Source organism: Leptinotarsa decemlineata, unplaced genomic scaffold, assembly GCF_025532065.1.
Source record: "Leptinotarsa decemlineata unplaced genomic scaffold, Ldec_3_MD MMD2_P_RNA_scaffold_5, whole genome shotgun sequence".
Taxonomy (NCBI): domain Eukaryota; kingdom Metazoa; phylum Arthropoda; class Insecta; order Coleoptera; family Chrysomelidae; genus Leptinotarsa; species Leptinotarsa decemlineata.
In genome coordinates, this window is record NW_027412532.1 from 7,843,957 (window position 1) to 7,867,309 (window position 23,353).

The following is a 23,353-nucleotide window of genomic DNA, read 5'->3' on the forward strand; positions in this document are numbered from 1 at the left end:
GGGCAATTGAGGAGGTTATAAATTTATTCGAAAACTAATTCCTTTTTCAGCAGGATGGTGCACCTCCTCATTATGCAGCTCCAGTGCAACAATTTTTGGATAATCATTCTCCTGGTCGCTGGATTGACAGAAAAGGTCCTACAGAATGGCCTCCAAGGTCTCCGGATCTCATTCCTGTAGATTTATTTCTATGGCATCATTTGAAGTCTAAAGTGTGAGAGAGATAGAATCAACAACATTAGAAGATCTGAGGGTGGCTCTTTTTGAATATAATGCACTGTATGTGAAAATATGAGATAATTCTGAATTATATCGTATCCATTTATTTATTGAGCAAAAACTAATACAACTATAAATTGAAGTACTCTAAGCTGGCGTCAAATTCACGAGAACTTTTGACCATCTACATCATCAATCAGGAGTTTATCGCCGGTCTTTTCCTGCATGTCTTCAGAAATCCCTTGGGAAATATCTCTGAATACCATCGGATCAATATTCTTGGATAAATATACCAGAAAAAGCCAGTCGGTAAAACTAACTTGATTCAAGAGAGAGAGCACCCTCCAAGGATTGAGTCGACCTGGAGAGGAAGTACAGAACACCAACCTGTCGGTGAAATAAAGAAAAACGTATTTAAAGCTACTCCAAACTAAATTTTATTATTAATGAAAATTATAACTATTCGAAAATTATAAACTAAAGTACGGAATTGAAGGTCTTTGAAATCGGATATGTGCTGTATGTTCTTTGAAACGATTTCAATGGCTCGCCTAGTCTGACCGATATATTTTTTGTCAATGTCCTCACAGTTCATTTCATATATCCCTGCTTTTTCGTTCTCCAACATCTTGTCTTTGTGGTTACCTAATATTTGTTACAGTGAACAAGAAGGTTTGAAGGTTATTTTCACGTTTAACTTTTAAGGTTTAACTTTGAATCTGTCTTTTTGACATGTCGAGGATTCACAAAGATTCTCCCTGAATTAACATTTTCTGATCAACTCGTTTACTATATTTGAAGAATACCCGTTTCTCTCAGCTATATCGCTGATGACATTTTTCTCAATACCGTAGCTTTCTTTACCCCAAGAGGAACGTCTATGGAAAGCTTATGGAAAAGAATATTTGGACCTGCCATTTTTGTTGTGGACAATGGTATGAGCTATCAGGAATATATCTAAAAGTACTGGTATTCTTTGTAAAGACTAATCCCTGATCACTTCTAATCAGTAAGGCACCCAAGAATGGTAATATCTCGTTGTTTTTAATTACTTCGTATATGAACTCAATGATTATTATTAATAATAATGATAATGGTATTGGATGGAGCCTGTAAAGTCGTCAGGAGTTCGAATCTCCTTCTCCGCGACCAAGTGAGAGCAGAAATTGGAGCATTTATTTTCAGGGTACTTGCTCGAGCAGCTGATGAACTTGGTTTAGTTTTCAACATCGAACGAGGTGATCAGAACTCTGTCACCAAGTTGGAACCCGTCTACAAAAGGCTCATATAAAAGCCGAATAGATCACTTCACTTCTACACAAGAATAAGCCAATGCATGGGGTCTTCTTCAACAACATTGAAGACTTCGGCTTATTGAAGCACCTGACCTTCGCATTCCTCAGATCGAGTGGAATGATGGTGAAAACTGAGGAGTTCATCATGGCCTGTTGATTGTGGTTTACAGATTATCAAACCTGACATGTACGGCTACAACTGTGGCAGATATTTCCATATATTGTGAGTTGGATATGCCTTGACCAAACCAGAAGCTGTTATAAAATTGTCTACGCATTATCTTTCAGTTTCGGTTTCATTTTCGGTTTCCGACTCACCTATATACCAGGTTTTGCTATCTACCATCATTTTGGGATGGCTGTCCACTATCTAGTCCTCATGGTTTGTGCCTATAACCATGACATTTAAGTCAAAACTGTAGAACTTTATGACGTTCTAAAATTTATATTTGACCCGCTTCTTCTACACCTAGATGAGGAGTAAAAGGGGTAGAATCAAGTGAGTTTCTAAAGCTGCTCTTTTAGTGTGTATTCCCTTGCTCTCGTTATCTCTAAATATGCACTTTTCGCACTCTGATAGTTATATCTATCCAACTCGGAGTTGAAGAGATCTGAGTTCCCCCTTATGATCCATTTCGTTGGCTGCAAGGCCAGTGGCCACTTTATATTCATTATGGTACATTATGGTTACAAGTTTCTATATCAGTGGGGACAAAACATTTCTGAAGATAGCCTTCTACTAAGCGTGCCACTACTAATTCTTTCATAATGGTCGTGTATACCACTAGATCCCTAGATCATCCGGCCTTTGTGGCTATTGCTGACGACATGCTACCTATAACATTCAGATGTGGCAATAAAAACATTTTAAAATGTCTTCCATAGAAGAAACCACAGGTTTACCTACTGCTGACAGAGATATAACAGTTTATTCTCCATGATTAAATAATAGTTATTTTGTCGACTATATAGATGTCGTTCTAGGTAAAATTGGCACCTACAATTTTGTTTAAAATATATTATGTGGTAATTTATCCTGGATTCCTGATCTATCAATCCAATTCATTTCTATACTAACCTGTTGAAAATTCCGCTCCTGGAGTACAAGAAAATAGTCAGTATTCTCCAGATGACAGCTAATATCGAACCGATTAGAATAAAAGCGAACCAGAACCACAATCCAGTGTAGATCTTCTCGTTGACAACGTTGAGAGCCATGACACACATTGCATCATGATGTTGGATGGAACCCGATGGACCGTATTTGTGGAAGGTACATTTCGTTACCTAGAAAGAGAAGGTGCATTGTGAAGAATTGGACAATCACGTACGAATCAATATGTATATTGAACGGTGATTTAAATTCGAATAAACGTAATGAGGTCGGGTGGGTCAATAATCAAGTATCACAAAAACTCAAAATTATTTCTTCTCATTCTCATTTTGAACACATTGGATACGTAATCTTGGTTATGGGATAAAGATTCTTGGTACTTTTGATAATGTCAATTATTCTGAATAGATTGTTCAATTGAATTATTCCATTAAGAGAATTTGGTGTTGGGGAGAAAACTCCAGTAATATTCATATATTGAGTGAGTATACTTGACTGCAAAAACTTTTCTAATAGTAGTCAAAACCTCTATTATGAAATTGATAATGATAAAGAAAAAGTGGTCTCACCTTTGGAAATACTTCGTCTAGAATATCTACGTTGGAGTTTAAACCTTCTGACAAAATATGCAAACCTAAACTGATAAAATGTCCACCCAGAAACTTATTAGTGAGGCAAATTTGGAATATGACGTGAAGAACATTGAGTACCTCACAGACGATCAGTTTCGTAGACCAATTTCTATTTACGTATATACCTTGCGTGAACAGGTTTCGGATTTGTTGAATTTTTTTTGTTCTGAAAAATGAAATGTTATATAAAAAATTGATATGCCTGGTTCTAGAGCATATTATATAATTTAGGGTATTCAATTAACAGATATCTACTAGCAATTGACCATATAATATATATTCATTCTTCACAATTTACTGGCCGACATTTTGACGATGCTCATCATTATATTCAAGACATGTTTTTATTGTTTGTTGCTTCCAAAAAGGCGACAAGTGAGACCAAAATTGGTAAATGAATTGTGAGTAAGAACTCAACGTCCATCAATTCATTAATGTCGAAATTCTATTTATCCCACTTGAGTCCCATATTTTTCATTTAAAGAAAAATTTCCATTATTTCATTATTTGAATATAATTAGAAAATATAATGATTTGAACATATCTTTTGCAATATTTTGAGAACCATCTCTCATATAAAATGAGCTGTTCTTATCTTCAATTTTTGAGAAAGAAGATGTTTGGCTTTTACTTTATACAAGAAATTGTGAAAAACTTTATTTTATTTTATCGTACTCTTCCATAATTATAGATAAAATAAACAGGTTTTGCACATTTCAATTGAAAGACTGCTTACAATTCAATGAAGTAGTGAAATTCTAATAATTTCAGATTGTATCACTTATGGAATATGGTATATTTAATTCTTTTGTATACTTATCGCCTTTAGTAGGAATCATGAGTTTCTTCTGACCCTGCTTCTGTTTCTTAGACTTTATTTCGAGTTCTTTGTCTTCTAATGAGAAGGCCGCGTACTTCAGTCCGTTTACTAAATATTTCAATCTTCCTCCTGAAAAATATTATTGCATTAAGTACCCTATAAGCTCCAAGGTTTCGTCACGGTAAATGCCATCTCCTATAACGTTTCATATTATATTATTTCAATTGAAAAAAAAGCTAAAAAGTGCTAAAAAATCAGCCTTGCCGGAGATGTTTCTAAACTATTTTCGAGTAACATGCGGACCTCGATTTTGTAGCACAGAATTCTACACTGTAACCGGATTTTTTAGAAGGAAATAATCATAAGTATTGAAAAAATATTAGGTTACTTTGAACTGTAATATCTCAGTGAACATTCAATCAATTTATTCGAAATGAGCGCCATTTGAATCAGTGCATTGTTGCCAACGCAACACAAGTCAATCAATTCCGTCAGAATGAAAAGTGGTTACCGTTTTTGCCTGGTCCTGATTGGCGCAGATTCTAATCATGAGAAAGTCATCGAAGTGCTGGAAGAAAAGGTAGTCGGTTGGCTATAGGTCTGGGGAGTATGGTGGATGAGTAAGAACTTCGACTATCGATTCTTTTGATTTTTGAACGGCGATTTGTGGAAAGTGTGGACGAGCATTATCGTTGCCGAATGCTACTGACGCAATTTTCAGTACATTTCTTCGATTTCCTCACGATAGAACTCTGCTATTACGGTTTGGTCTGGTTGAGGAAAGTTATAGTGCGAGTTGAACTTCACCCCTGAAGCCTATCAGCCTATAATTCAAAGTCTTACTGTTCTTCAAACATGTAATGAGTAATATTAGTATCACTAATCACACCGGCCGCCCTTGGGAAGTGTCTGGGTGACTCATCGGTGTCCAACGTTCGTCCTATTGTCGTGGAGAACAAACTTTTCATCACACTTGACGATCCAATCCGAGGAAAGATCGCAAAAGTGTGACAAAAAGCCTCACTTTTCGAGCTTTTAGACATATCCAATACGTTTCAAACCATCAAAGAGCTTATGGGAGCTGGCGCCCAATTCTTCTACCATCTTCCCCATCCTTTGTGATGGGTCAGTTTGCACCAGGGTCCCCAAATCCTCGTCTTGTGTGTCGATCACTTCAGGGCTAAAATATCTGTAACGGAATTTCGCTTACCAACGTTGAGCAGTGCGTCCATCAACACTGTCATTGTCAAATGCCTGGTTGATTTTTCGGGCTGTTTTGATAGCGCTTTGGTTTGATTTGAATTCATAGAGAAACGCGCGTCAAGAAAAGTTTTGCAGTTCTGGTGATTGGGAAAAGTGCTTGCTTTGGAAAAAATAGTGCATATTTCACATATATTCACCCTCCATTTTTTTCCATAACAGATGTGTCAAATAAAACATAATTCCTTGGAAAAATAGAACAAAAGGCACCCATTGGTAATATGCATGCTTCTTTATCGGTTCTGCTGAGTTTATTCCGTAAGGTCCTACTCCTGGATGTGCCAGATTACCAGAATCCAGTTGATTAGCATCGAGGTGTTTAATCTGAAAATTTGTAATGAATCAAATCAAACGTTGATCATCAGTAAAAAATGTATGGTTATTGTATAAGGCCTATTAGAAAAAGTGTATTTTTCAAGAAGCTTTCGAATGACCTTCTGTTTAATCAGATGTTAAATGCCATCCTCCATCTGTTTTCACTAGCAAAGCAGCGGATCTATTTCTGTTGCTTTTCGATTTAAAAAACATAAACTGTAGCAGATCTTGCATCATAATCCGTGCATGACCTATCAGATTACTCACATTGGAGCTACCCTACCTAGGGCTAGGAAAACTTCTGGAAAAAGATTGTTGAGCACAGGTATGAGCTCATTTTTACAAATTACAGGTTTTGAGAATGTTAATTATATCCGTCAATCATAAGGTCTTACTCGAATATCTGATAAACGTTTTGAGCAGAACAGTACCTCATCGAAAAGAATGAAGCCCTGTGAGCCATGTGAGCCTAGCCGAAGAACTCGACGTTGGAAATTGATAAACTAACGTCAATTTGAACATAAATCAAACAAAAGCAAACAGTCATGTTGTCATTCGGATACCGTTAAACTATTATTGATTACATGATGTCGTTACTATGAATGAGCATGAATAATGAGGAAGGTATCATTTAGATGCCAACATCATCGGATTAGATTAGATTAGATTGTCGGGGGGCTAGCCCATGATCTCATTCACTGCGACCTTTTCAGATCTATTGTGATGCTCTTTGGTCGTTAGAGGTCATTGTCTAGCTTAATCTCTTTGATGAGACTCCATAGCCTTGACACTGACCCCTTCATCTTCGTCTTCGCATTCACAGAGCAATGCAGAACCTGCATTGGGTTTCTTCTGTCAGACCCATGTTGCCGGCTATGCTCCGTTAGTAGACCCACCACTACCCTTACAACCTTACGATTGTGGTATAGCATGTCTTCTGTGAATCTGGGCGATAGTTTCTTCATGAGCTCTTTCGCCTGCCTTTTTCCTGGGAGCTTATTCCACTAATCTATCGACTCGGCTTGCATCCATGAGTTTATGGATGTCTTTATACATGCTTTCGCTACCCGCAGAAGAGTTCTGGGCCGATCATAGCCGTGGGCTAGACTATCGGCCTCCTCATTGTCCTTGTGACCTTCATGTCCGGGTACTCAAGCTAGAGTGACCCTTTTTTGGGTACTCAGCTCCTTGAGTGCGCTCAGACAGCTTCCCAACAGTCTTGAGAAAACTTGAAATGAGCTGAGCGCTTTAATTGCCTCCTGGCTGTGACTTTCTGCCTGTTTATTTCCCCTATAAACCTTATCGGAAAAGTAAAGTGGACTTGAATTGAAAGAAATATTTTTGTAGGAAAGATTTATGTCTGAAAAAAAAAGGATATTGGACTTCAATTCTCCATCTTTATACGAAAAATTGTGGAAACTTTCAGTGGTGTACTTCGAAGTTTCGGAACAAGACCCTTGTCTTATCTTCTCTCGAGCAGCGTTTTGGATAACATTACAAGACAAAACACTGATTTCATTCATAACGTTTTCATGGACAAAACACAAGCATTACAGAAAAATTCTCAAGGCGTTCTAAGAGCGGTGCCTGTGCGGAAGTAGTTGGATTTGAATCGCTGCAGATTACATTCAAAATGTTCCCAGGAAGTTTGAGGTGTACTGCACTGAACCTCAAAACGATGTGCAGCCAGTCCGTCGCGTATTTCTGATATGTACCGCTCTTGATAGAATCAAATGTGCCAAGTCACTTGAACACCTCCCGTGGAAGTATCTAAAGAAGAGAGACCAATCTCCAACCCTTCTTCGATGTTCCAGGCTATCAAGGTTCTGTATCTCTGTATCTGTAGAGTAGGGAGGGTGAGTGTAGACCCATATCACTTAGACCACATGTGACCCATTGTACATCCTCCCGAAGAGTTGTCCTCTTAGGTCACCGTCCATCCTGTCCTTTCCAGGAAAGTGGACAGGTCACTAGGAGACATCTTTATATTGGCAGGTATAGGCCAAGACTCGCCGAACACATACTCTCTTTGTCAACCTTGAGGTGCCTCACGGTGGCCTCCGCGAAGGTTTTGGAAGGTGCAGCGACCTCTTCAACCTTCTTGGGGTTCCCTCCGTGGAGGTGCACAATTGACGGAGCTTTTCTGCAGGGGCAACCGGTTCCTTGCTTTTATTCAAGACAGAGCCCTTGGCGCCCACCGCAGGAAGTGCACTTGCTTTTGGAGGTGGAGTGCGGGAGGAGGAGGGTGCACTTATAGTTGCTGCCACTCCTGCCTCCATCATTCTCTCTCTCCTTTTGGCCTCGGTGATGCAAATGCGCTTACGCCTTGTCCTTTGTATTACATCACGAGGTGATCTGCTATGTCCAGCCTCATTTCAAGCGGTAGATTGGGGTGGACATTTCTGTTTATCCCCAGCCATTGCCTTAGATTGAGGTGAGCACTTCTGCCCAGCCTCAGGATTGGTTTTTGTTTTTGTAGTTTCTGTTTTTGTGTTTGTATCATTCATATGTCTTCCCACGAGTAGCAAGGGAAGAGTTGGTCACCTCTGGCAGAGCCCCGCATCACCAGAGATAGGCTGATTACAATGAGGTTTCGCCCAGTTCCCCAAGGGGATCGTTCGTGATCACATATCACCCTGCGGCTAGTCAGTTGTCGGCACGATTCCTTGCATCTTGCTTGGGTAGGCTGCACCACGGTGGCATGTTTTGTAAAGGCTTTTAGGGGGTTTTGGTTCCCATCACCCTACTTATTTCTGCCACTGACCAGGAGTCCGGCGACCCCATCCGTAAGGCCACATTGACTTCCTGGACAGGGCTTCCAGTCTCCTGGCCGTTCCCCTATCCGCCACCTGGAGACGCGCCCGATAGATAACTCAACCCACGGGGGCTATCAAGATTGCACGTGATGTTCGCGTCTCCAATCAGGCAGATGGCCCTTTTCTGGATGGAATCCAGCAGCAGTAGGGTATGCTCAGTGGCGGAGCTCCATACACGTGAACAATACTCCAATAATTTACTATACAGCAGATTCTCTATTGATTTGGCTTCTATTTTTTCAGATTTTGGAAGGTTATATACCAAAAAAAAAGTATAAGATATTGAGTCCCCCACAAAATAATGTCGTTTGAAGAATACTCCAAAGAAGGTCTGATTTGAGCTTTATGAAGCATCAAAAGTTGCTGAGGTGGGTACAGCAACTTTTGATGCTTTAGAACATTGTCTGTCCTGACATTTTTAAATCCGGTTCGGACATTACTACTTCATGTCACGGATGAGACATCCATATGCTTATTTGATATTATTCCAGTTATCTTCAGTAATATTCATTTGGTGTAGTAATATTCATTACTACACCAAAGGTTCCAAACAGTATATCACAAGTCCAGTTATCTTGTTTAATGTGGAAAGGATATTTATTAAAAGACATTATTTTCTAGGCAAAAAAATGTTCGTTTCTTTCTCCATCTTCATACAAAAATTTGGCGGAAACTTCCAAAGAAAGCAATTAGGTCCAAAATAAACTCCTCATAAAGATGTTTAGATCATGCTTAGAAGTTACTTTCAGATACTACTTTCACAAGAACATTAAATTATACGAAAGAGAAAATACTTTCCAAATAACTATTATACTTTACTTTTATATGAACTTTCATCATGAATCAGAAAAGTTGTTCTTCGTTTATATTTCATGACATATAATTAAGTTGATTCCTCCTTAATACTAGATCGTAAGCTAACGATCAAAAAGATCTTTCTTGACTATCACGTTTTTATTATTCTAATTTATTTTGTTCAACTCGTTTCATACCCTTCAATGAATAATTCAAAAGATACATGGTTAACTTCACGTGAGGTAAGAAGAGAAATTAAATTCGTTGAACTAGGTAAAATTTTTAACACAGAAATCCAGCGATACGGATATCAAATCATTTTCTCCAACAGATTCAAAGAATGATTTGATGAGAGCTTTCGAAAAAATTGCAGGTATTTTCAAGGAAATCATTTTTATAACGTGGTTTTAATGAATAATAATATTATTAATGATAATAATATCGTCTTTATCATCTTCAAATACATTTCAAGCCAATTAATCAGGTACAATTTAATTGTTATATGAAGATAAAAGGCGAAGTTCAATTTGCATGATGACAAGTCATCTTTCAATTGCTCTTCCACTCAACCTTGACAATGATAATCGCTTTTCGCAAAATCATTGTACATTTTTTGTTTAGAGAAGGACAGTCATGATTTTACTTTAGAGGAGAATTATTCAATTTTCAGTCTTATTTATGTTCTAGACTACTGAAAAATCAAGAAAATATGGGATGCACAGCTGTAAGCTATTCAATGATTATGCATTTATATGTATATTCCAAGCAGTATATATTTGTGGTATAAGGCACTACCATCCTTCAGATATAAATATCAATTTCTTCATTCACACTTATTACTGAAAAAGCCGGTTTCGTATCATTTTGCGAATTCGTCTTGCGGGTATTCAAAAAAACACTATATATCGGAATAATTCTACATCATAAACATTCGCCCGTTTTCTTCAGTCATGTCACCAGTTTCTGCGAAAAAAAATATGAATTCCATGTACGTTGTAGGATAGAATTTCTACTGGTAACTTTGGTTTGACTGGTTGATAACACTTTGTGTAAGGAGTTATTGAATCGGACAATATAATAATAGATGTCAAGTAAGGATGAAACTTGTCATTTTCAAGCTCAAGAGTTTTAACACAAGTGACACCATCTCAGTTTCGTCAGGTATCATGTAATGACATCAATAATGGGGGTTTGCCTGGCTATCTCCGATGCCATCAGAGCCACGCTCTGTCATCGATCACGAATATTTTTATAAAACTACCACTTCTCTATGCCTTACTGTAGGAAGAGGAAGAGACCCAATACCGATTAGACGTGATTGAAACGTAAGGGAAGAGGAAATACAAAGAGCACAAAGCTGATAGATCGAAGACACCTCAGGCTCTGGTGGCAAACCTTGGTTCAACAAAAATTGCGTGCAAGCTATCGCCACCAAAAATCTCGCCTACCGGCAGTGGCGCAACCGGCAGTCGTTATGCTATCAGTGATATCAAACATCATGGAGAAAGTCGTAAACCACCATATCCTCAAATATTTGGAAGGATTCAACATCAGTGATCATCAATATGGCTTTCGGAAACAAAGATCAACAAGGCGATCTTCTTTCGTATGACACTCATATTTGGATTAACGCAATCGAGAAACATGGAAAATCAAGAGCTGTTGCTGGCCAAACTTTGATGCTATGGCTTGTAGGATCATTATTTTGTGTGCCAATTTAGCTTCCTGCAAGTGGTCGTCGATGGATACCTCTCGAATACTTTCAGCATCAATGCTGGTGTTCCCCAGATATCAATTTTGTCTCCAACCCTCTTTCTATTGTATATCAACGACTTATTGGAAAAAAACAAGAATCTAATATATTGTTTCATTGATGATAGCATACGTGTGTTCTATTTGGATTCCAGTACATCGGCTACGGAGGCACATCTTCACCGGAAGCAGGATATTGCATTTCTTATTGGGGTGAAAGTAACTAGGTTCAATTCAATGCCACAAAATCCCAGGCATTGGTTTTCTCATAAAAGATAAATGTCTCCGAACTAGATATAATGATGTCAGGTCACACAATTCCGCTTTCTGCTTCGATAAATTTATTGGAGGTTAAAATGGACACCAATATGTCTTGGCACAATCATGTCGCTGGAATTGCAAAGGCTACTTCTCAAAATATTGTAAACTTGTTTTGAGCCAGAAAACTGGTTTTGATGCTTTATGAAGCTCAGATCAGACCTTCTTTGGTGTATTGTTCTCATGTATGGAGACTCAGGAAAGAGATATCAACCTCCCTAGAGTCCTATGCGACAGTACCCCAGGCTAAAATTTGCGCTTTCAATTTATGTGTGAAAATACTGGTAGAAACCAACGTCACACATATTCACAAAACACTGTTCCCATACAGAAACAAAACACTGTCTCTTGGAGCGCGTTTCGCTGACCAAGTGATGTTCTTTCAGTAGAAAGAGTAGAAATATTGTCTGGTCAGGAAATCTGGCCACAGTAGCCTGGAAAGTGGAATGACGGGAGCAATGAGAACTACCCCATTGGAGACACTACCCCACTGGAGACACTCCTGAATCTACCTCCATCACATTTTTTGATAATCGGGGAGGCCAAGATGGGCCAATTCAGACTGGAAAACTCTCCGAACTACAAAAAGATCGGACCGAACAGAAATTTCGGAACAAGTGGAGGAGCACTCATTGAATATGTGCACGGACCACATGACAGCAAAGTACACTTTTAACACAAACTTCATGACCAAAATCATGAGCCTGGTATAGAGATGGATCGAAGACCTAACAGGGAACGGGAGCTGGAATATACCGAGCGGATAGAAATTTAAACTACAGCTATCCGCTAGGACTATACACATCCGTATTTCAGGCGGAAGTGTATGCTATCTTGCAGGGCTCATTAAATTGAGACCTGAAAGAAATGAGCTGGACGCGGATCATCGACTTTATATATAGGTCCTGAACCAGCTCTGGGGGTACCAAAATCAATGGTACGAAACCAGATTAGGACATGCACCAATAAGAAGCACACAGAGTACTGGACAAAAGTACATGGCAACAAACAGTAGAACCTTCATTAGGGAACCGTCCGAGAAAAGAACCGAAGAACTACTTCAATATAGTAGGGATCGGCTCAGAATAATTACAGGGTTACTAACCTGTCATTGTCCGTTTAGAGGACACCTGAATAAAATGGGCTGTACAACGGAGACCTCAGCTGCAGATTATGCAACGAAGGGATAGAAACAGCTCTACACATCTTATACGAATGTGAGGCACTGAATCACAGGAGGCAGGCAATATAAGGATGTACAAAATTACGTCCAGAAGAATATGACGAACATCCAACACGGAACCTGTACAAACTAGTACAGGGAACGAGACTAATGGAATAGGTGTCATGGGAAGATGGGAAAATAAACGTAATAAGCCCAAGAGGCTGCAGTGTTTTCTGAAGACTTGGACTGAATGGACAAGTCAGACAGCTCCCAAGGTACCGAAAAAAAGCCTGGAAAGTAATGAAGCTACTGGTCTATATGAATACGAGTATACAGGTTGGTCGAATGGAGAAGAAACAAAGTAGTCATAGCTGATGTAAGATATGAGCGCTTGAAACACAAGCGAATAACGTTGAAACGATTCTACTTTTGTTGAAGTATGTGGTCCAGCTGAGTAACTCAAGATTCAAGACATTCTACAGACTGTAATATAATCTACATACATATTATTATTTGATAAACTGGTCACCTACCAAGAAGACAACTGAAACCTATTCGAAAACGTTCCAAATTTATCTGAAAAAATGAAAAATACACTTATTTTAAATATAAGCAAATTCGAGCTAATATAAAATTTCTGCCTGATACTGCATGATGAAATATTCTTATGATTCAAAGTTAGATCTGGTACCTCTGGACGAAATTATTCTATTGAGAACTCGTTCTTCACACCAGAACAAAAATACTGTCCTTGACGCGTTTTCCGCAAAGTTATGCAGCCAACTAGAAAATAACTAGGTTGGCTAACTTGGTGATCGAAATCAGCGGAATGCGTGTTAAGAGAGTAGTTTCCCTATTGGGCGCCTCCCCAGGTGGCGGATAGAGGAACAGCCAGGAGACTGGACGCCCTGTCCGGGAAGCCAATACGGACGGAATCGCCGGACTCCTGGCCAGTGGCAGAAATAAGTAGGGTGAGGAGAACTGAAACCCCTCAAACGCCTTTGCAAAACATGCCACCGTGAACCAGCCTTCCCAAGCTAAGGTGTAAGGAATCGTGCCGACAGCTGAATGGCCGTAGGGTGATGTTCGGTCACGAACGATGTCCTTGGGGCACTGGGCGAAACCTTATTGTAATAAGCCTACCTCTGGTAATGCGGGGCTCTGCCAGAGGTGACCAACTCTTCCCTTGCTACTCGTGAGAACACACATGAATGAAACAACAGAAACAACAACAACAGAAACCAATCCCGAGGCTGGGTAGAAGTGCCCACCTCAATCTAAGACGGTGGCTACGGATGAACAGAAATGTCCACTCAATCTACCGCTTGGAATGAGGCTGGACATAGCAGATCACCTCGTTATGTAATACAAAGGCCAAGGCGTAAGCGCATTTGCGGCGTCCTCCTCCTCCCCCACTCCACCTCCAACTGCAAGGGCACTTCCTGCGGCGGGCGCCAAGAGCTCCGCCTTGAATAAAGGCAAGGAATCGGCCGCATCTGCAGGAAAGCTCCATCACTTGTGCACCTCCACGGAGGGAACCCCAAGAAGGTTGAAGAAGCCGCGCAATGACAGAAAGGTCACTGCACCTTCCAAAACCTTCGCGGAGGCCACCGTGAGACACCTTGAGGTTGCCAAAGAGAGTGTGTGTTCGGCAAGTCTTGGCCTACATCTGCCGATATGAAGGAGATGTCTCCTAGTGACATGTTCACCTTCCTGGAAAGGACAGGATGGACGATGACCTAAGAGGACAACTCCTCGGGAGGATATACAATGGGTCACATGTGGCCTAAGTGCTGTGAGTCTACACACACCCTCCCTACTCTACAGATACCAGAAGAGAGTAATTTCATTCTGGTACGGGAAAGTGTTTTCAATAGAAAAATATTCGAGCAACAATTCTTTCAATGAAGAGTTACAGTTCCAACCTATGGAAAAAGGTTTTTTTTTTCAGATATTTTTATGATTGTTCACTGTATAAGCTGTAAATATATACTCACCACGGTGAAAGTACTGGTGAAAAAACAAAAACTGTTCATTACTCTTTGCGATACCCCTTTATCAGCTATACATTTGATATGCTCCCCGATATATTGTCTTGAAGTAACTAAAATCGATGCAGCTAGGAAAAATAGAACCGTTGCTTTGTAGTGCAATCTGAACATCCAGTTATCTATGGTATATTGTTGAGGAGATGGATTCCAGCTGGATTTGAGTACACCGAAAGATTTCATTAAACTCATGATGCTTGTCTAAAAAGAAAAGAAATATAATTTTTCGTGAAAATTGGAAACGAAATTATCATGAAAGTGAACAATTATCATTGATTATTACTGGAGATTTTTCCCAACACCAAGCCGTTATTTTAACACCTCGATGCGTGTTTCGATCACCAAGTGATCATCTTCAAGAGGAAGATCAAACTAACCATACTTACAAAGCTATCCTCATTCATACCATTGATACATGTTCTAGGTACCTGAGTGTTAGGTGTATTAAATTAATTTCACATTATTGCCTTATCTACTAGTGTTAAATTAGTTTTAAAACATGAGGACACATTGTAAAATGATTTAAGACTAGTAGATAAGGCAATATTGTGAAATTAAGACACTTGAGACGCAGGTACTTAGAACAGGTCTCCATGGTATAAATAAGTATAGCTTTGTAAGTATGGTTAGTTTGATCTTTCTCTTGAAGATGACCACTTGGTGATCGAAACACATGTCGAACACATGGTGTTGGGAAAGAACTCCGGTAATATTCATTACTATACCAAAGGTTCCAAACAGTGCATCGCAAATTATCATTTTTTTATGAAAAACAAAGGTATTCTAAATATTTCTGCTGTTAAAGATAATATTGACTGAAGGTTGAAGTCATATATCTGCAATATGCATCATTATGTCTGTATAAACAACAAAATCAGTCCATTGAAGTATATCGATTGTGGTATTTTACAGGGTTCCATATCAGGGCCTATCCTGTTTCATATTTATATTATTACAATTTCTAACTCGAATTTTTGATTCAGAAGATATAAAATCCATAGAATTAACTATGATACATGAATATTTTGAAGGAAAATTTGTAATTTTCTAATGCTACTGAACTTTTAGGTCTTTTAGTCGCATTGAAAATTTACGAAGAAAAAAACGTACGATTACTTAGAATTCTGTGCTGTATTCAATCGTTCAAGATTGGTTTATTTTTGTTCAGTAAGTATATTTTAATTCACAACTCTGTAGGAAGTAGCCACCTCTGAATCATTTGAATTATTTGCAGAATAGATTCATAAAATGTGCTTTATACAAAATTACTGTGGATCTACATAAAATACAGTCTACCTGTTAGTTGTTTCGTTCACCTACTCAGAATGTGTCTTTTTATTCTCTGTTTTCACATAATATCGAATCAACTTTTATGTTGGGAGTAAACGATTATACTCAATAACAATTATGGATAATTTGAATTGAAGGGGTTATATTTTTAGGAGTGATTAATTTTTGGGAAAGAAAGTTTTTGGCTTTCTACTACTCCATCTTGATACAAAAAACAAAATGTTATCCAATTTGGTACTGAAGAGCCTTGTGGCGAGTGTCTTAAGGCGAAACATCGGTGTATACCAGTGAGGGTGACAGTGTTCCATGTAAGTGCAATTTATTACCATTCATTTAAAGTGGAATTCATGTGAATGATATCTGATTTTTATTCCAAACGAATGTTTGAAATACAAACTGAGTAGAGAAAAGTATCTTCTGTATAATTCAGTGTTCGTATAGAAGTATTTGTTTCGAAAGAATTTTTTCTTTTGTGTAATTCAATGTTTATATGAAAGTAGCTGTTTCAGGAGGACTTTCTTTCAGTTTGTATCTGAAAGTTACTTCCTTGCATGATCTACACATCCATGTATAGAGTTACTTATTTCAAAATTGATTACTTCCTTCCTTTCCTTGGAAGGTTCCCTCATCCTTGTTTTTTGTATCAAGATGAAGTAGTAGAACTCCAAAAACTTTCTTTCCCAAAAATTATGGATAACTTTAGACATTTCAATCACAATCTTAAAAAATGTTTTGTAACTGTAAAATTATGAATATTTTAAAATTTTCAAGTGAATTGTGATCATCAGTCTGAGATTTCAAAAATATATTTTTCTAATTTTCAATAAATAGGGGGTTTCCCAAAGAACATTTTCCACTCTGAATTTTACAAAACGAATAAAGATATCAAAACTTTTCGAGCCCCATAACTAGAGTTTTCACTGGCGATGAACTTTTGAGCCCAAATACATTCTTAGCTCTACGTTTCGTGCGCCCACAGCACCCTCAACTTTTTTAATTTGCAACATACCAAATGTTAATTTGAAAAATTTTGTCAGGATGAGTTAATTTGCATGATTTGAACAAACAAACAATATCATTTGAAGTTTAAAAATTTTCATTAACTTCCACATTCATTCAGAACTTTTACTTTATTACACCATATATGTACAATCGTGACTCGAAGTTATGTATTATTTTTTGTTTCAAGTCGAGAAATACCAGCTGAAATTAACCGGTTTCATTCCCAGAGATGCCATATGAAAAATTCCGATAAAGTTAAATCTGGTGATCAGGCAGGCCATCCTTTGGAACAGAGCCTATTTATCTACCTTCCTTTATGTTAAAGATGGATAAAATCTAACTATGACTGTGAAGAAGAAAATTGCTATATCTTGTCGTCAATATCGTTCTCTACATTCAGTTCATCATTGATTGAAAATGGCCTCATGATATGGCTTCAAAGATAGAATATATATATATATCACTTCCTCCAAGATAAGAGACCTACAGTTATGGTTTCTACTCATACAAAATGTACACTCGTAATTGAAGAAACTGGAATTGAAATTTAACCAGAATCACCACTCGTGATGAATATCCTTCTTCTTGATAAATAGTAACAAAAACTCAGTAGTAAAACTAAAAAAAAACACTTTTTCCACACCAGAATTAAAACTCCGTCGCTCGACTCGCGTTGCGCTAACCAAGTAAGGATCATAATTTGGAGATTTTTGTATACATCGGTGATGATGGTCATTAAATGATAATTATCAAATGAGTTTCAGTTATTGTGTCAGTTTGTTATTGTATCTTACCTGATAGATATGTTAATAGCTAGGTGTTATATCACCAAATATTTTCTTGGTTAATATTTGTATTTAATCCGTAAGAGGGTTATCTGTTAGGAATATAACCTTTGTCGCTGTATCTAAGTCTCATCCGACATTTTCCATTTCTAATGTTTCAAAGGCGTCTGAAAGCCTATTATCATGTATAGAACTCAACAATTTCAAGCATTTTTAATTTATTCTGTAGCCATTCTGTAAGATATATTGGGCGACAGCAGACTTCTCTAGTCTACCTAATATGTAAAACATATTTTTTGAAGGGAGTTATTATAGTCCGCGTAGGTTAACCAACTTATTTTTCTCCCATCTCATTTAGTGAATACAAGGTCTGCTTGATCCCCTGGACAGCAGAGAAGTAGATCTGCAAGCTTATGCTGCTGATGGCCTTGTCATCTTGGCAAGGTCCACGTCGGGAAGGGTATCTTGTAATGTCCTCCAAAGCACGATGGACGTTGTTCAAAGTTGTTCCCTGAGGGAGCAGATGTCTGTCAACTCCAGCAAAACTGTGATAATCCCCTTCACCAGGAGGAGAAAATTGAACGATCTCACGCCACTTTCCCTCAATGGTGAGGTCATTCCATTTGGAACGGAGGTAAAATATTTTGGCATTCTCCTTTATAAGAAATTCACCTGGAACGCTCACTTGGAAAAAGTTTTAAGCAAAGCCAGACTGTCCCTATAGACATGACCAAGGATTTGTGGGGAAACTTGGGGCTGTGGTCCCGAAAAAATCGATTGGATTTATGTGATGATTGTCAGAGCAATGATCACTTATCCAGACTTGTCTGGCCATCAGTGGTACCATCAGTACCACACCATCAACGGCCATGGAGATCCTTCTTGATCTATCTCCTCTCCACATTTCTCTGGACAGAGAGGCAAGATGGACTGCATATAGACTTGTGCACATTGCCAACTGTACAAATAAATTTAATGCAGAGTGCAACAGACTGTTAGTTGACACTGGAAGTCACAACATTCTGGAAATGACTTATGACTTTATGCCTCCAACTGTCAACTACGAACTGCCTTATAAAGTACTGTTCCCGAGTAGAGAGGACTGGATCCTCCGGGGGAAGGAAATATTAATAGCAGATAGTTGTTGATTCACAAATGGATCAAAAACACCTTCCGGTTCCGATGCAGGTGTTTTTAGTCGCGGACCCAAGACAGAGATATCAACCTGCCTAGGAACCTATGCGACTGTATTTCAAGCGATAATTCATGCTATTGAATTGTGTGCGTAGAGATTGGTAGAATCCAACCTCATACACAAGTCAATAAAAATATTCTCGGAAAGTTGAGCGGCGTTGGAAGCTCTTTGCTCTACCGAGCAACGTCTGAATTGGTAGCAAATTGCCAAAAACGACTCTCCTCAATAGTAAGACTTAACAGTTGAGACTAATCCATCCCAGATGGTGCGTGGGATGGCGGAAAAACTGGGCATCAGCTCCCATGCGATTTTTGATGGTTTAAAATGTGATTTAAAGGTTACGTGTGATGAAAAGTGGATCCTCTACGATAACAGAAGACTTTCTGGATAGTAGCTGGACACTGATGAGCCATCTGGGCACTTCTCAAAGGTGGAACCCCACCAAAAAAAAATTTACTGTATGGTCATAGTGAAAATCAACCAGTAAGTCCACTCCCACTACTTTCATTCATAAATTCACAAAGTTCTCGCTGACCTCGAAACCAAGTGCAGAGCCAATTTCGTTCTTGTACCATAGGCGTGAGCTCATATGAAAACAAAATTTGAATATTATAGAAGATTTTGTGGTAAGTCACTTATAACCAACTACAAAACTAAAAACAACAATAACAACAGCGAATAAACCAAACACAATATCAATTTCCGACCGTTTTTTTTTGTTCCTTGGGAGCTGTCTGACTTGTTCATTTAGTCCAAGTTCAGAAAACACTGCAGCCTCTTGGGCTTATTGCTTTTATTCTCCCATCTTCTCATGACACCCATCCCATCAGTCTTGTTCCCTGTACTAGTTTGCGCAGGTTCCGTGTTGGATGTTCGTCATATTCTTCTGATCGTAATTTTGTACGTCCATATATTGCCTGCCTCCTATGATTCAGTGCCTCACATTCGCATAAGATGTGTAGAGCTGTTTCTATTCCTTCGTTGCATAAACTGCAGCTGAGGTCTCTGTTGTACAGCCCCATTTCAATCAGGTGTCCTCTAAGCGGACAATGACCGGTTAGTAACCCTGTAATTATTCTGAGCCGATCCCTATTATATTGAAGTAGTTCTTCGGTTCGTTTCTCGGACGATTCCCTAATGAAGGTTCTACTGTAATTGTTGCTAGGTGCTTTTGTCCAGTACTCTGTGTGCTTCTTATTGGTCCAAGTCCTAATCTGGTTCCGTACCAATGATTTTGGTACCCCCAGAGCTGGTTCAGACCAGAAACTGAAGTTGATAATCCGTGTCTAGCGCATTCATCAGCTTCATCATTACCTGTGATTCCTGAATGCCCTGGCACCTAGTACAAAGTTAATTTGTTCCTGTTTGCAAGTTCATTCAGTTCTTCATGGCATTCCCAGACCAGTTTTGATGTTACCTTTGGGTTTGTCAGAGCCCCTAGTGCGCTCTTGCTGTCTGTTAAAATATTGATCCGCTCATTTCTTTGAGGTCTCAATTCAATAAGCCTTGTCACTTATAACCAACTACAAAAACTGAAAACAACAATAACAACAGCGAATAAACTAAACACAATATGAATTTTTGACCGATTATTATAACTAATCTCATGCCTGTGGTACCGTCGAATCCTTTGATACTGCAGCACTGAATGCATTGAATGAGAATTTTATCCTGAAAGCGGTTGAAGGTCCCCGGCAACTTGGGCGGATCAGGGGTAAGAGAGACTACCTGTTGTATTTATTATTCTACTGTGGTATGGTGGTCAGTGGCTTATGTGGTTCACCATAATTTTCTGTTACCAGACCAAACCATCCAAGCATAGTGATATTATGAGGAAAACGACGAAATGTACAGAAAATTGCGTCAGCAGCAGCCCGCACAGGTCAACAGAAGAGGTCCGATCCTTGTCCACGACAACGCTCGTCAGCGTGCTTCACAAATCACCGTTCGGAAAAATCTCGAGCACCCCATTTTTATGCTGACGAATGGAACCAACATATTAGTTACGTTGGTAAAAGTGTACTGACTTAAATGGCGCTTGTTTCGATTGAATTGGAAAAATAGTTACTGAGATATTACAGTTTAAACTCATGAGAATGGTCGAAGCTTTTGAAAAAACATAATACATATATTTAAGGCACCTAGATGCCTTCGATCCGTATCTTTCGAACATCTCCAGTAAATTGAACACATGAGGAGTAACACCAGGAATTTTCTAAGATCTATTCTGAAATTATCAGCCAACAATAACACCCTATAGTGGCGATCCTTACCTTGGTCTCTTCATCAGGACTTGAATGTCATTATTGAAACAAACCCTCCTTTGCCGTTGTTGGAATTTGCCAATCACGTGCTTGTAGGATGTTTCCTGTACTTTTAATTCCAGATAGAATTAAATAACTATCAACACCAATTTTGTTTCAAAAACCTTGTATTTCCAACAATTAAACTCAGAGTAACATCCGCACTCACCTGTTTAATGCAGGTTTTACTATCAACTGGACAGGTTTTGGAAAAATCGCATCATTTTATATCAAAAATAATAGAGTTAATGAAATGTTATTGTTATGCGCGACTGGAAACTAATTATATCGTATGGATCGTATGGAAAACAGATGTGGATATGTGATTCAGTAGTGAAGTTTGTACTTTAAAATTAATTAGGAAAACCCTATATTTCATTACATCGTTGCCATCACTATAGGTTATTAAAAAGCTGCATGAAAATAAATATATAGACAAGAAATGTGCCAACTACTTCATATGTAACAACGGATTGTTTTCTAAAATATATTTTTTACCAAAAATACATATGAATGGAATACCTCTGTGGCCTATCGTTAGTTTTGTTGGTTCTCCCGCCTATAGACTTTCGAAATATATTAGCGGAATATTTGGCAGACGGTTTCGAAAAAGATGAATTCTATGTGAAAGATTATTTCGAATTTTCTACTTTTATCAGAAATAACATTATACCTGAGCATTATATTTTGATTTCTCTTGACGTGGTATCTCTTTTTACTAACATTCCTATAGATCTATCTATTGATTGGTATAATTAGACGAAAATGGAAAATCATTTCAAACTTTACCACTTCAGCCATAGATAGTTTCATGGAAGGTTTTGAATTCTATATAGGTTCCAATTATTTTTGTTACAATGGATCTTTTTACAAACAAGTGTTTGGGTTGAGAATGGGTAATTGTATGTCACCCATTTGTGCCGACTTGGTCCTGGCAGAACTACAAAATATATGCATTAAAAAGTTGTAATTTTCATTGCCTTTTTCCAAAAGATATGTTGACGATATTGTCACTTCCATTCCAAAAAATAAATAAACTGAAATATAAGACACTTTTCATAGTTTTCATCTAAAATTAAAATTTACTCTAGAAATGGAAGAAAACAATTCGTTGGCATTTCAAAATACTAAAATAATCAAAGATGCAAACCGAATTTTAAAGGTAGACTGATATCATAAACCAGTTTTTTCTAAGAAATTTTTAAATTATTTTTGGAAACATAATTTTCAGAGTAAATTCAACATTATAAGGAATTTGAAATCAAGAGCAATTGCAATTTCCAATTCTGAGTTTCATAACAAATATCTCCAATTGATTGAGAATCACCTAGTTAAAATCAATATTCCTATAGCCCTTATAAGAAAAATAATTAAAGAAAGAAATTTCTTCTACCAAAATACAGGAGTGAAACTCAAATATCACCAAATTCCACTTGTAGAAAATTTATCTGATAAACTTGGAATGCTACTCAGTACCGAACAAACTGAAGGGGATTTTTCAAATTAAAATACAATTGAAAAACATTTTTTCTCGAAACAAAAAACAAAAATACCACGAGAAATACAATCCAATAGAGTGTACAAATTGAACTGTGGAGGCTGTCACAAATGGTATGTTGGTCAAACCGGACGGTTTCTCAAAAGACGAATTTCAGAACACATGAGATACTCTAAGAAACTCAATATACAGAACACAGCTCTTGTTGAACATGAAAAAGAATATGGACACATTTTTTATTTTGATCATCCAACTATTCTAGATGTTCAACCATATTTATCCAAAAGACTTTTGAGCGAAAATACATATCATCAAATGGGATAGTGTTAACACTAGAAGAGATGTCGATGGCCTGATACTGCATATTTCAATTTGATGAGTAAAATACCTTAATAATTTACCCTTTTTTCGTTCTTTTTCTTTCCGCCATTGATTAAATAACAGACACCACCTTATCAGAATCACAGATAAAGCCATTCTTTTGTTTAATGTCGTTTTGTGTTGGTGTTGTCTCGGAAATTTGGTTGTTGCAATGTTTTTTTATTTTTTCTTCAAATATGTATCTGGTATGTCTGATGGTTTTTAAAATAGTAATATTATCAACACAAAAAACTACTTCGGTGAGTAATTTAATTGATAACTCATTATTTCTTGTGAAATTGAAACGATAATAATGGTATAGGCTTTGTGGAAGATATGTTTATGAAAATTCATTGTTACAGAGTCCTGAG

General features: G+C 37.9%; 1 protein-coding gene across 3 annotated transcripts; it reads right to left on the reverse strand.

The window, feature by feature from the left end:
• Positions 1–307: 307 nt before the first annotated feature.
• LOC111517198 (innexin inx7) lies at positions 308–21,426 on the reverse strand. Of its 3 annotated transcripts, XM_074169445.1 has the most exons (8): positions 21,294–21,340; positions 21,095–21,194; positions 14,499–14,750; positions 5,481–5,664; positions 4,077–4,209; positions 3,198–3,426; positions 2,593–2,801; positions 308–606 (listed from the first exon to the last, which is right to left on the reverse strand). In XM_074169445.1, the coding sequence occupies exons 3-8, from the start codon at positions 14,739–14,741 to the stop codon at positions 384–386; spliced, it is 1,221 nt and encodes a 406-aa protein (XP_074025546.1). In that variant the 5' UTR covers positions 14,742–14,750; positions 21,095–21,194; positions 21,294–21,340; the 3' UTR covers positions 308–383. The 3 variants fall into 3 exon arrangements, with proteins under 3 accessions (XP_074025546.1, XP_074025547.1, XP_074025545.1); XM_074169446.1 differs by lacking the exon at positions 21,095–21,194 and having other exon boundaries at positions 21,294–21,426; XM_074169444.1 differs by lacking the exon at positions 21,294–21,340 and having other exon boundaries at positions 21,095–21,285.
• Positions 21,427–23,353: the final 1,927 nt, after the last annotated feature.